General features: G+C 34.5%; 1 protein-coding gene across 1 annotated transcript; it reads right to left on the bottom strand.

The window, feature by feature from the left end:
- Positions 1-4148: 4148 nt before the first annotated feature.
- On the bottom strand, positions 4149-7390 carry LOC108908578 (POU domain protein CF1A). Its single transcript, XM_018712651.1, has one exon. It carries the CDS (start codon positions 7135-7137, stop codon positions 5914-5916), a length of 1224 nt encoding a protein of 407 aa, XP_018568167.1. The 5' UTR covers positions 7138-7390; the 3' UTR covers positions 4149-5913.
- Between the last annotated feature and the right edge of the window lie 3195 nt (positions 7391-10585).

The raw sequence follows: 10585 nt of genomic DNA on the forward strand, positions 1-10585 counted from the left end.
TTTTTGTTAACTTTTCGTTTTGTATAGGTGTGTTAAGATCTGACTCGGTTAGCTGCGGGCGATCCATCGAGATCGTACAAAAGGTCCGAAGATAGGCCGTTGCTGTGCCGAAAACGGTTAAAGATCGCTCGCCAGGGCCTTTCAACGTTTGCTGCCGAGGCTCCGTACGAGACCAGGCAGCGACATGCCTCGAATCGATAAAAAAAAAAGAGACAAACAATTAATTTGTACGTATTTCTGAAAGAAAAGCTGCAAGAAACCGAGAGAGTTGACAGACGATGGAAAAGAACCTACCCAGAAATAATCCCAAGAAACGCACTGAAATTAATAAAATAATATTTGTGTTTTCGTATTTTTTATCGATGTTTTGTATTGTAATTATTTATTAGTTATTAGTTATTTAGCAAAGTTTACATTGCATAGTTCGTGATATTTGTCATTACACTAAAATAAAAATTATAGCGCGTATGATTTTAGATTCAATGCTTCTTTGTAAATAATGTAAATTATATAAGGTGACCTATATAAATGAACTGGCGCAGGGTAAATTGCGTACAGAAAACCCCGAAATATATTGGTTTATTACAAGTTATTTCGCTTAGCAGTTAGAGTTAATATTAACAAAAAAAAATAGTTTTTTCCAAATAACTCCTTGTTAGATTTAAATTAAATTTGCTCTTATTATATCTTAAAACTGTGGTGTCATTTCAAGTTGTTTCTCTTGTATTTTTTTAATATTCCGAATTGTTTATTTTATTCATTTATTTTATTAATCATCCCCAACGTATATTTAATAAAAATCTAAATTAATTGCCCTAAAAAATTTGTGTAATATGTAAAGAGAAATTAAATAATGCTTTCTATAATACAGTAGCTTTTAGTCACGAAAATTATTTCAAATAATAACCACTTTTAATAACATTTAATTCACTTTAAATAGAAAAGGTACTTTGGTACTGAGAGACATGATAATATTATTTTTTTAAGTACATTTCGTATGCATTGGTGTAAATTATGTTATATGTATTAGTTTAGTACTATATGTAGCTATAAATAATTTGTATTTCTTTATTTCGTTCGATAACATCGAAATTTAAATCTAAGTGATTAGATCAAAGAAATATTCGATGTATTTTTTACAAGGGGTAGATTTTAGTTGATCTGAAATTAATAATAATTCTGATAAATATATTTTAACTAATATGTGATTGTTGGAATAATTTTATAAACATATGTATTTACTATCCAATATTATTCGAATGATATTTTAATAATTTTAGAGGCGAGAAGCCAATTTTGAGAAAAAAATAAGCTTCTAAATATCTGTAGGTGTATAAGTCATTAACATTATAAGAAAAAATAACAATGAAAATTCAAATATATTTTTTAAATCTCTAAAAGGCACATATTTAGAAATAATAACTTTCTCAAAATTTCTACTCTCCTTACTTTTTTTAGGACTAATTTTTGAAGTTTAATAATAATAACTTATTGTTTTACATATCTTGATCTACCAAAATTTTCTGTGCACTTATTAAGAATTTATAAAATTACTGAAATAAATGAAGTTGTCAAAAACTGTTATCATTTAAAATTTTTCTAAATTTAAATATTAATAAATCTTCCTAGAAATTAGTATGGGATCATTTCTAAATGCGTAGATGAAAAAATCGCAACAATATTTGTAGTGTTGAACAAATTAAAATTTAAAAAAATAGAAATACTTAAATTAATTAAAAAATATACCCGTGCTTCATTTGTTTTTTATTTGTGATGTCAACGGCCTGTATAACTATAGATCAGGATTATACAGGGTGTATAGTACCATTAATAATTCAAAAAATAAATAAAAGCATATCTATACTGAGAAAATATTAAATTTTCCTGTTTCACAAATTTCAGAGTAGGTAGTGATAATGCCAATATGATAATAATGAATTATTGAAATTTCCGTGTGAGTATTTCCCATTTGCATTAATGCAAATGCATGAAGAATTAGTAATGCGTGATAACATTTTTTAAATACATGTCGTTTACCGAACATTAAAAATAATAAGTAATTTAAAAATTTAAATAAAAATATATTACACTTTAAATAAAAGGGAAACATTTTTACAAATCTAAAATGTGGTCAAAATAGCAGTCAATTAGAAAAGTAGGTAACTGTTATGTATCTTTCGAATGAGAAAAAGGAAACATCATCAAAATTATATTAAACTAAAACTAAAACATTAAAAAAATATTTTTAAATTCATGGAATTGATATTTAAAATCTTAAGTTTGTTACATAGTTAACTTTTAAGCAAATATAATCATTGTAAGTATAAATTCAGGCATTTTGTGAGATGTAGTTTTATGAAATGGATAGTGATTTTTCCTTAAAAAAATAAACTTAGTTTTAGCCGTGTCTACTTATGTCATAAGTGATAAATGGCACTTATAGGTTTTAAATAGATTACGAAATTTGCATATTGAGGCTGATATACAGATTTTTTGCACCACATCCTTTTCCACCGATAATTGTAACTTTTTCTGAATATTTTATTTTATCAAAATACGGAAATTACAATAACTACCTCTTGATGATGAAATTAACATTTTTATCCCATGTAAGTGGATAATCACTTTCATATTAAATAATTATTAATTTTTCTACATTCCAAAGATATTGTTATGAACAACAATTTTGTTCTTGCATTCTTCAGTTATATTTCAGATGTTAACAATCGAATTTATTACTTACAATGTGTGATATTTCAGTGAAAATTAAATTGACTAATTTAGAATATAGGTTGAATTTTATTTTTCAAATCCAATCTCCGAAAAGTTTCAATTCTGTTGACATAAAATGCTATTATATTTAGCAACCAATTAAGATATCTACATGTTTCTGAAAAACATTTGAAACAATTTGAAATTTAATATTGAAATATGATTTGATCGTTATTATGTTAATAGTGAGTGACTAGAATAAACTTTACTGTTTCATTTATGCTACTTTCGAAACACTGAAGTATTTAATTTAATTTATATAAATATTTTATGTGGGGACAAATCTAAATTATTACTACTAAAACTGTATATTAGTACGTGTAATAGTTTCCTCCGCAATTTTATGTGAAGATAAAAGTATGTACACTATCTGAAGCATTTACAGCATCATATTTAGAGTTACCCTGCTAACCGAACTTTATTTCTATTTCAAAAATTGGATTACGTACTTTATTTACTTCAAAGAGTTTGAAATAAAAATTTCATAACCGTATAAAATCTGTAGCATATAAGGAACGCATAAACAAGGTTTCAGTAAATTTTGTGTGTACATATTTTAATACGACTTTAAATATTAGATCAATTTTTGTTCAATACAATGTTCTTTAAAAATCACCTGGATTTTTAAATTGTTGATTTACTAGTGATTGATGTTGTTTTATTCTAAAAACTTACACAATTTTAAAATTTAGGGGCTTATTCTAATCTTTTATCTGCTTTTATAGATGATTTATGATATATTGTGCAAAATCTTAAATGTAATAAATTTTTAATTGACCTATTTTTCGCTAACGTTCGTAGTTTAATATCAATATTTGTCCATCCATAAGAAATTGGTGCTATTTGGTGTTTTCATTATTTTATTACAAATTTTGTAAAAATTGTATATCTAATAAATATAAGTGCTGCAAACTATTTTCAGACTAATGTAATTTTTAATAAAATATTTTTACAGTATATTTGTTTAACTAGTCTAATAGTCTACGTAATACATAATATAAAATCTTTGAATTTTCTTTATTAACTTTGAGTAAATTTGCGGACAGTATTTGTTTTTAACTTTAATTCTAAAAATAATAATTAATTTCTATATTAATCAAATAATGAGTAACTGTTTTTAATTTATTATTCGCGATTTTTGTTTTAGTAAGTGTGAATGTGAAAACACTTGGTTAATATTGTGTTTAAGACTATTTGTATCTATTATGGACATGAGTGGCTGTCGTAGCGAAATATTGAGGTCATAGTCACTAATTAATTTTGTCTTAACTGTGGACAGATCGTAATTATTGCCAATGAAACAACAAACTAATTTATAAACAGTCTTACTTTATTTTTTATTTTTGGACATTCATAAAAATACATTATACACAAAGATATTCTCTTCTATAATAATATATAACAATATTTATACAAACATTTACAGAATTAAAAAAAATAAATTTAGGTGTCTCCCCTGTGACAAAAGGAGTATCGTAAGTTTGTAATTTTATAACCATCGAAATCACTATCGAAATCGACTAGCGATGGAACAATTTTACTCTTTTATTTCGTGAAATAACTACCTAACACAAGACAGGTTTTCGAGTCTGTATAACTGAAAATTATTCCTACATATTTCAATTTCGTTGATTAACACAGCACTTTAACATTTTTATGGGCAATAGACGTCAAACATCACGCCAATGAAATATGATTTACTATATTCCTGGACTTTTAAGCAATCGTTACTTAAGCAACGAAACATATAGTTCCATCAAACCAGAATTTCTCAATAACCAAACGAACGACTATAATTTTACAAAAGATTGCACTAAGTATTAGTAAACCTAACATTTCGAACTACAAGTTTGATGGAAGCGTTTGTTCCGTCCCTCTTAACATAAAACAAGGATTTCGATAATGTTTATAAAATTATGCTATTGTACGTGGAAAAAATACGCACCGAGAGTACCCATTTTTTCCTGGCACAGTTTTTAGCGTCCTTCTAAATGTTTGGTACATAACAAAGACGATTTCAATAAAAATTTAACATGATTAAAAAAAATCTAACACAATAAAGTAAGTACGAAAGACCAATGTCGTGATAGCGATGTCAGTAAGGTAATTTTTTAGATTTGGATCGGTCGCGGTCGTGAGTCCTTTTTGGGCCTATCTGGCCAAATAGCGTTTTCGTGCCGGCCGAATCTGATGGCTCGGTATTTACACGGTGGCCGCGTACAGGTGCGGGTCAGGTTTGTTTGAACAATAATTAATATGGGAGCAGATGGCTCGCAGCGCGTCCCTACCCTGAAAGTAATAGATAGAAGTAAAAAAGGACTCACCCGCTTCCGATAGAATCCGGCGAAGAGTTCCTATTACACTGACTAGAAAAGATCGTGGGTGGGGTAGATGAAATAAGACGGGATGGGTACTTAACAGAATCGATTTAATTTTCAAGTCACACCGTACAACGTTATATAATTAATATAAGTGATAAATATACACATTAGTTGGAGATTTACCAAAGTAAGAGTACGGATCATCCAAAAATAAAAAGTCAAGAGTTTAACTGCACGACACTTCAACCAAAAAAAAAAATAAAAAGAAGAATTAACAACGTAAGAACAACTTTAATATATTTTTTAAATATATACGACATTCTATACATTATAAACTTACAGTGTAAATTGTTTTATCGTCAACCGTCCCGGTGTATAATTAAGTATAAATCACGACATTTCCGCTGCTGCTGCAGCAGTCAGAATCTTATTTACAACGTTAAGATTAGCAGCATTGGCCTAATTCATCATATTTTACAGAGGCGTTATCACTCTTCTTATATACAGATAATGTACAAAGTTTCCGAGACCACGGTCCCTAGTCTACAAAGGTACTCACTCGCACTGCACGGGCATTCAACAATTCTGTACATTGTGCAAAGTCTTTTTAGAGCGGTTACAGTCCACTTGGACCTCCACAACGACCTGGAGGCGAGACACGACAATCCATGTTGGCTTTGAGGTAGCGTGAAACGAGAGTCTTTGAAGCCGTCGGAAGCCGGCGGCCGGCGCTAGCGGCCCGGCCCGTCGCCTCCCTCCTGGAGGCGATTCACTAGCCGTTGTCGCTGTTGTGCAGCAAGGAGGCCCAGTGGGCTGGATGCTAGTGGGCCGTCAGCTGGTGGCCCATACTCTGGGGCGACAGCATGGGCGGACTGTGGGAGTGCGAGTGCTGACCCATGGGTGAGCCGTGCATGTCGGGGTGGTGGCCGTAGTTGGGGTGCATGTGGCTTCCCGGCGGCAGGCCTTCCATCATCTCGCTGCCGAGCGTGTTCGGCGGCGTCATCCGCTTCTCCTTCTGTCTCCTGTTGCAGAACCACACCCGGACTACTTCCTTTTCCAACTGCAAACTGTCCGCTAACGAGGTGATCTCCTGGGCCGACGGTTTGGGCTGCTTGTGAAAGTGCTGCTCCAGAGCGCCCTTCACAGATACCTCTATGCTGGTGCGTTTTTTTCTCTTCCGCCCTTGCGCCGCGATCTTGTCGATGGACGTGGGGGAGCCCGTCGTCGAGTCGGCCTCTTCCAGCCATTTTTGCAACAGGGGCTTTAACTTGCACATGTTTTTGAAACTGAGTTGCAGGGCTTCGAACCTGCATATTGTCGTCTGGGAGAAGACGTTGCCGTACAGCGTTCCTAAGGCCAGCCCTACGTCCGCCTGTGTGAATCCCAACTTTATTCGTCGTTGTTTGAATTGTTTGGCGAAGGCTTCCAAATCGTCACTTGTAGGTGTGTCGTCTTCTCCACCGCTCACGTCTCTGTCCGAGTGCTGAGGGTGGTGAGGACTCTGCATGTCTCTATGCAGAGGGTGGTGTAGCTGAGGCGCCGCTTGGTGATGGGCCAACATACCGTTCATAGCTGCATGATATTGTTGCAGCGGCGATCCGGCACCACCCGGATTATAGTGTGCCGACGATACCGGAGCGTGCCACGCATGAGGAGATCCCATACTCTGCTGTTGTTGTCTCTGGTGGTGCATCATATCAGCCTGTTGCGATAGGGGTTTGACGTCCTGATGGGGGTGGTGGTGGTGAGCGTGGTGCATACCCGCCATGGAGGCGGCCCAGGGGTCCGCGCCCGGCTGTAGACTCACCCAGGGGTTCCCCGCGGACAAAGAGACGGCGGCGTGACTGCCCGGAGACGGCGAACTCGCCATATGGTGGTGGTGATTGTGGTGGTGTTGGGGCAGGTACTTCATTTCGCTCGCATCGGCCGCAGACCTCGGAGAGGCACTAGAATGGTATCCTCCGACGATATTCATCCCGACTACGTTCCCGTCCAGATCCGTGGTGACCGCACTACTCGCCGGAAGGTACGTGGTGGCCGCCATGCCCTGCAAGGGCCGCCCGTCCACACTGTCCTCGTGCTCGTACACTTTGCACACCTTTTCCCACACTTTGACTATATAAAATCACTTCCTCGCAAGCACTGTCAACGGCGGCCTTGACTAGTCTCTCGCAACGGGCGGATCGCCGCGGGATGACATGTATCACAAATAAAAATAACTGTGCTAGTGGTCAACTCTCATGCGTTATGCATATCAGTCTGCACACACGGCGACTCTGTTTGTACTACTGACTGAGTGTATGGTGCCGGAGACTCGGGGTCTCACCGACCGCCGTCTCCCACCGCTGGGGCCCCCTCTTTCTCCAGAAGTGGTGCGCGCGCCATTGGCAGCCTCTAACTCGTCGTCGGAGCGTGACGTCACGACCACGGGCGCAGCCACTGGCCGCGCGCCTCTGGAAAACGCCCGTGCCGGCGCCCCACCACGGCGGGGAAGTGTTTACACTCGGCAGGACACGGTAGCTAGGCAACAGAGCGTGCAGGACTCACATACGTCGGCGGACGCGAGCTCCGTCGGATTTCAGCGCCTGAAACTCTCCTGCAGGACCAAACCTCATTTCCAATCAATTTCACACCACAAAACATACTACTAAAACCATATTTATCGACAAGCCTGCCTAATCTGTATATGTAAGAGATATATTAGGGATTACTTCAAGAACACGTACTTCGTGTACTTGCCTCTGTTCCCAGTAAATTATTCTAAAGGATAGTTCGTGAACTTAACACTAATAATACTTTGTACGGAGTAATAAATACTTATACGAGGAAAATGCGTGTTGTTTAAGACCGGTAAGCGTACAATTAAAGAAAAAACAGCATTCACGTTTTAATGGTGGTTATTAAGAAACGATTCAACAGTTCCTATCGAAACTAATAACATATAAAAAATAATTACTGTACTTACGCTCGTCGGCAATCATTAATATAATTCGATAAGTTAATTGAAAGCAATACAGCATTAATAGCATACATTATAATACATGATTATGATTATGCATATTATCGGACGTTATTATCTTTATTAAGTGTTACAAAACCAATCAGTTTTACTCTCGATACGTACGCGTTACTTAAATTAATACAAATATATTAATTCGAAAAGCTACCGGGTAATGGTTTCGGAATTAGCATAATCAAACAGGTTCCCTAATAATAAAACACCGGCAGAGAAACCGCATAACGGATTCGGTTTTTGCGTAGAAATATTTCGAGTTCCCGTCCGATTGAATATATTTTTGGGGGACCGGGAATCAATAAGGCTGCGGGGCAGGTGTCTATGCTGAAAAAACTAATTTCAATCCGGAGTCTCACCTGTTGCTGCACACTATGTCGGCGAACAAATCATAGCTCGGCTTGTGCCCAGGCGAAATTAACATGGAATTTGCAATACAATGGGGCATTACCACTTGCACCTTATACATATGTATGCCGTCCGAAACGTTGGTTATGGGGTAAGTTATGTCGGGCGCTTTTCGATTCCGTGGGTTAGGTCAGTTGGCCCTCGCTAGGGCCTGAGATTGGGGACTTTTTGCTCTCCGTATATTTTTAACAAAGAAAATTTATTTGCACTGTATGCATGTCATAACTCTGCCGAACAGTTAGAGTATTAAGAATAAAATCTAAAATAAATAAGTACTTATATTTATTTATAACTTGCGAATAAAAAAAAAGAACGATTAAATATGAAAATAGCTACAGAAACAGTTAAATATGTAAAATGTAGATGTTATTATTTGTAAATATTTATCTAAAGGATTATTTACACATTTTTTATTACCTTTTTACTATAAACCTACCGCAGAAGCATCTTTATTTATTTAGGTTTAATAATTCTACTTTGTTGGCTTTAAAAAATGTTTCTTATAATTAACCTTTAATGAAGACATAACAGCAAAACTGCCTCATTTTTAACAATTTAAAGGAGAGTACATTTTTATCATTCATTCCAGAAAACGTGCACTATTTTTTTTATCTTTCCGACAATATTTTAGTTATAGAACAAGATTACGTGTGTAGCATATTGTTTAATGCACAGTTAATTGCAATACCGATTTCCTTGCATTTCAATATGCAACAGTAGCTATACGATCTATGAGTAATTTCATAGGCAGACATATCCATTTATATTCGTATTAACATAACAAAATTGTAACTTCTTGGAACAGTTTTAAAAATATCTATTTAAATAAATAAAACATAGAACCATCTACTTATACTATCGTTTATATTATAGTATTGTTTGATTTGTGTGACAAGTTGACCACAGATAAACAAACGCTTAGTTTTATAGAAGTAGATATAACAAATTAATCGCTTCATTAGAATATCTGAATAAAGAAATTGTGGTTTTGCGAATGTTCAAATACTAATATTTATTGCCTACAAAAAAAAAATAATTGTAGGTATATTTTAAAATGTAGATGTTGTTTAAATGGTTTATATTTGATTCATTAAGTGACAATTCAAGTGTGGACAAATGACTGGATTAGTTGGCTTCATCTGGCTAGCTCTAGCTAGGTACCGTCGCTCGTGCTGAAAGTTTACGTTTCTATGCTCCTGCTGAGCGATACTTCCTGCGCCATCTAGCTTTCAACCGTTGCACCACTGTGGTCTTACAGAGGTAGATTATTACACCAAACGAGGAAACTAAATAGGTAAGGTATATATATTTTTGACAACTAGTAAAAGTATTATTGTTTTTATTTAATCAGGTGCCACAATTTTTATTTTCAAAAGTTCTATCGACAAATCTTTCTGGATATTAATTATCTGTTAATATATTTTTTCCTAAACCTTTTTCATTTTGAAGGTTTGATCTTTCGAAGAAAATTAATTTTGCACCATTATAAAATATTTTGCTACACTTTTCTTTATGTTTACGTGATGATTAGAATTCAAGCCTTACTCATCACTATTTTTGAACATTTAAGAAACTTGATGCAGTATTATTTTCTGTTTTTATTTAATTAACTTATTTACAAATGTTCTAGTACATAAAACGTTAAACATTATCAAAAATAAACTACAAAGCAATTTGAATTTAAAAACAAATCAAATCACCGAAAACTCTAATGGATTTGTATGGAAACATCACTAGAAACTATAATGGAAATATTTTATGTATAAAAACAGCATATTTTCAATTAAAAATGATTTCTATTTACAAGATTTTGCGGTGGCTATCTTCAATAATAATAATTTAAACAAAATAACTATAATTTGGTTGTTGATGAAAGTTTCGCAATTTGGCCTTACGATTAAGATTATTTCTTGGACTATATAAATGTTAACGAACAATCGTCTACATTGACTTTAAAATCCTTGAAAAGGATATTATATTAGCTTTCTTAGACATTTTAATTAAAAAAATGACACAAGAAATAAGAAACGTTAATACCCTAGATCCCAACCAATTTTCAATTGAAAACATC

The sequence above is a fragment of the Anoplophora glabripennis genome, unplaced genomic scaffold (assembly GCF_000390285.2).
Source record: "Anoplophora glabripennis isolate ALB-LARVAE unplaced genomic scaffold, Agla_2.0 scaffold366, whole genome shotgun sequence".
In the NCBI taxonomy this organism is placed as follows: domain Eukaryota; kingdom Metazoa; phylum Arthropoda; class Insecta; order Coleoptera; family Cerambycidae; genus Anoplophora; species Anoplophora glabripennis.

Excerpts from the sequence above, each read along its gene's own strand:
- LOC108908578 (XM_018712651.1), bottom strand. The coding sequence starts at position 7,137 with ATGGCGGCCACCACGTACCTTCCGGCGAGTAGTGCGGTCACCACGGAT.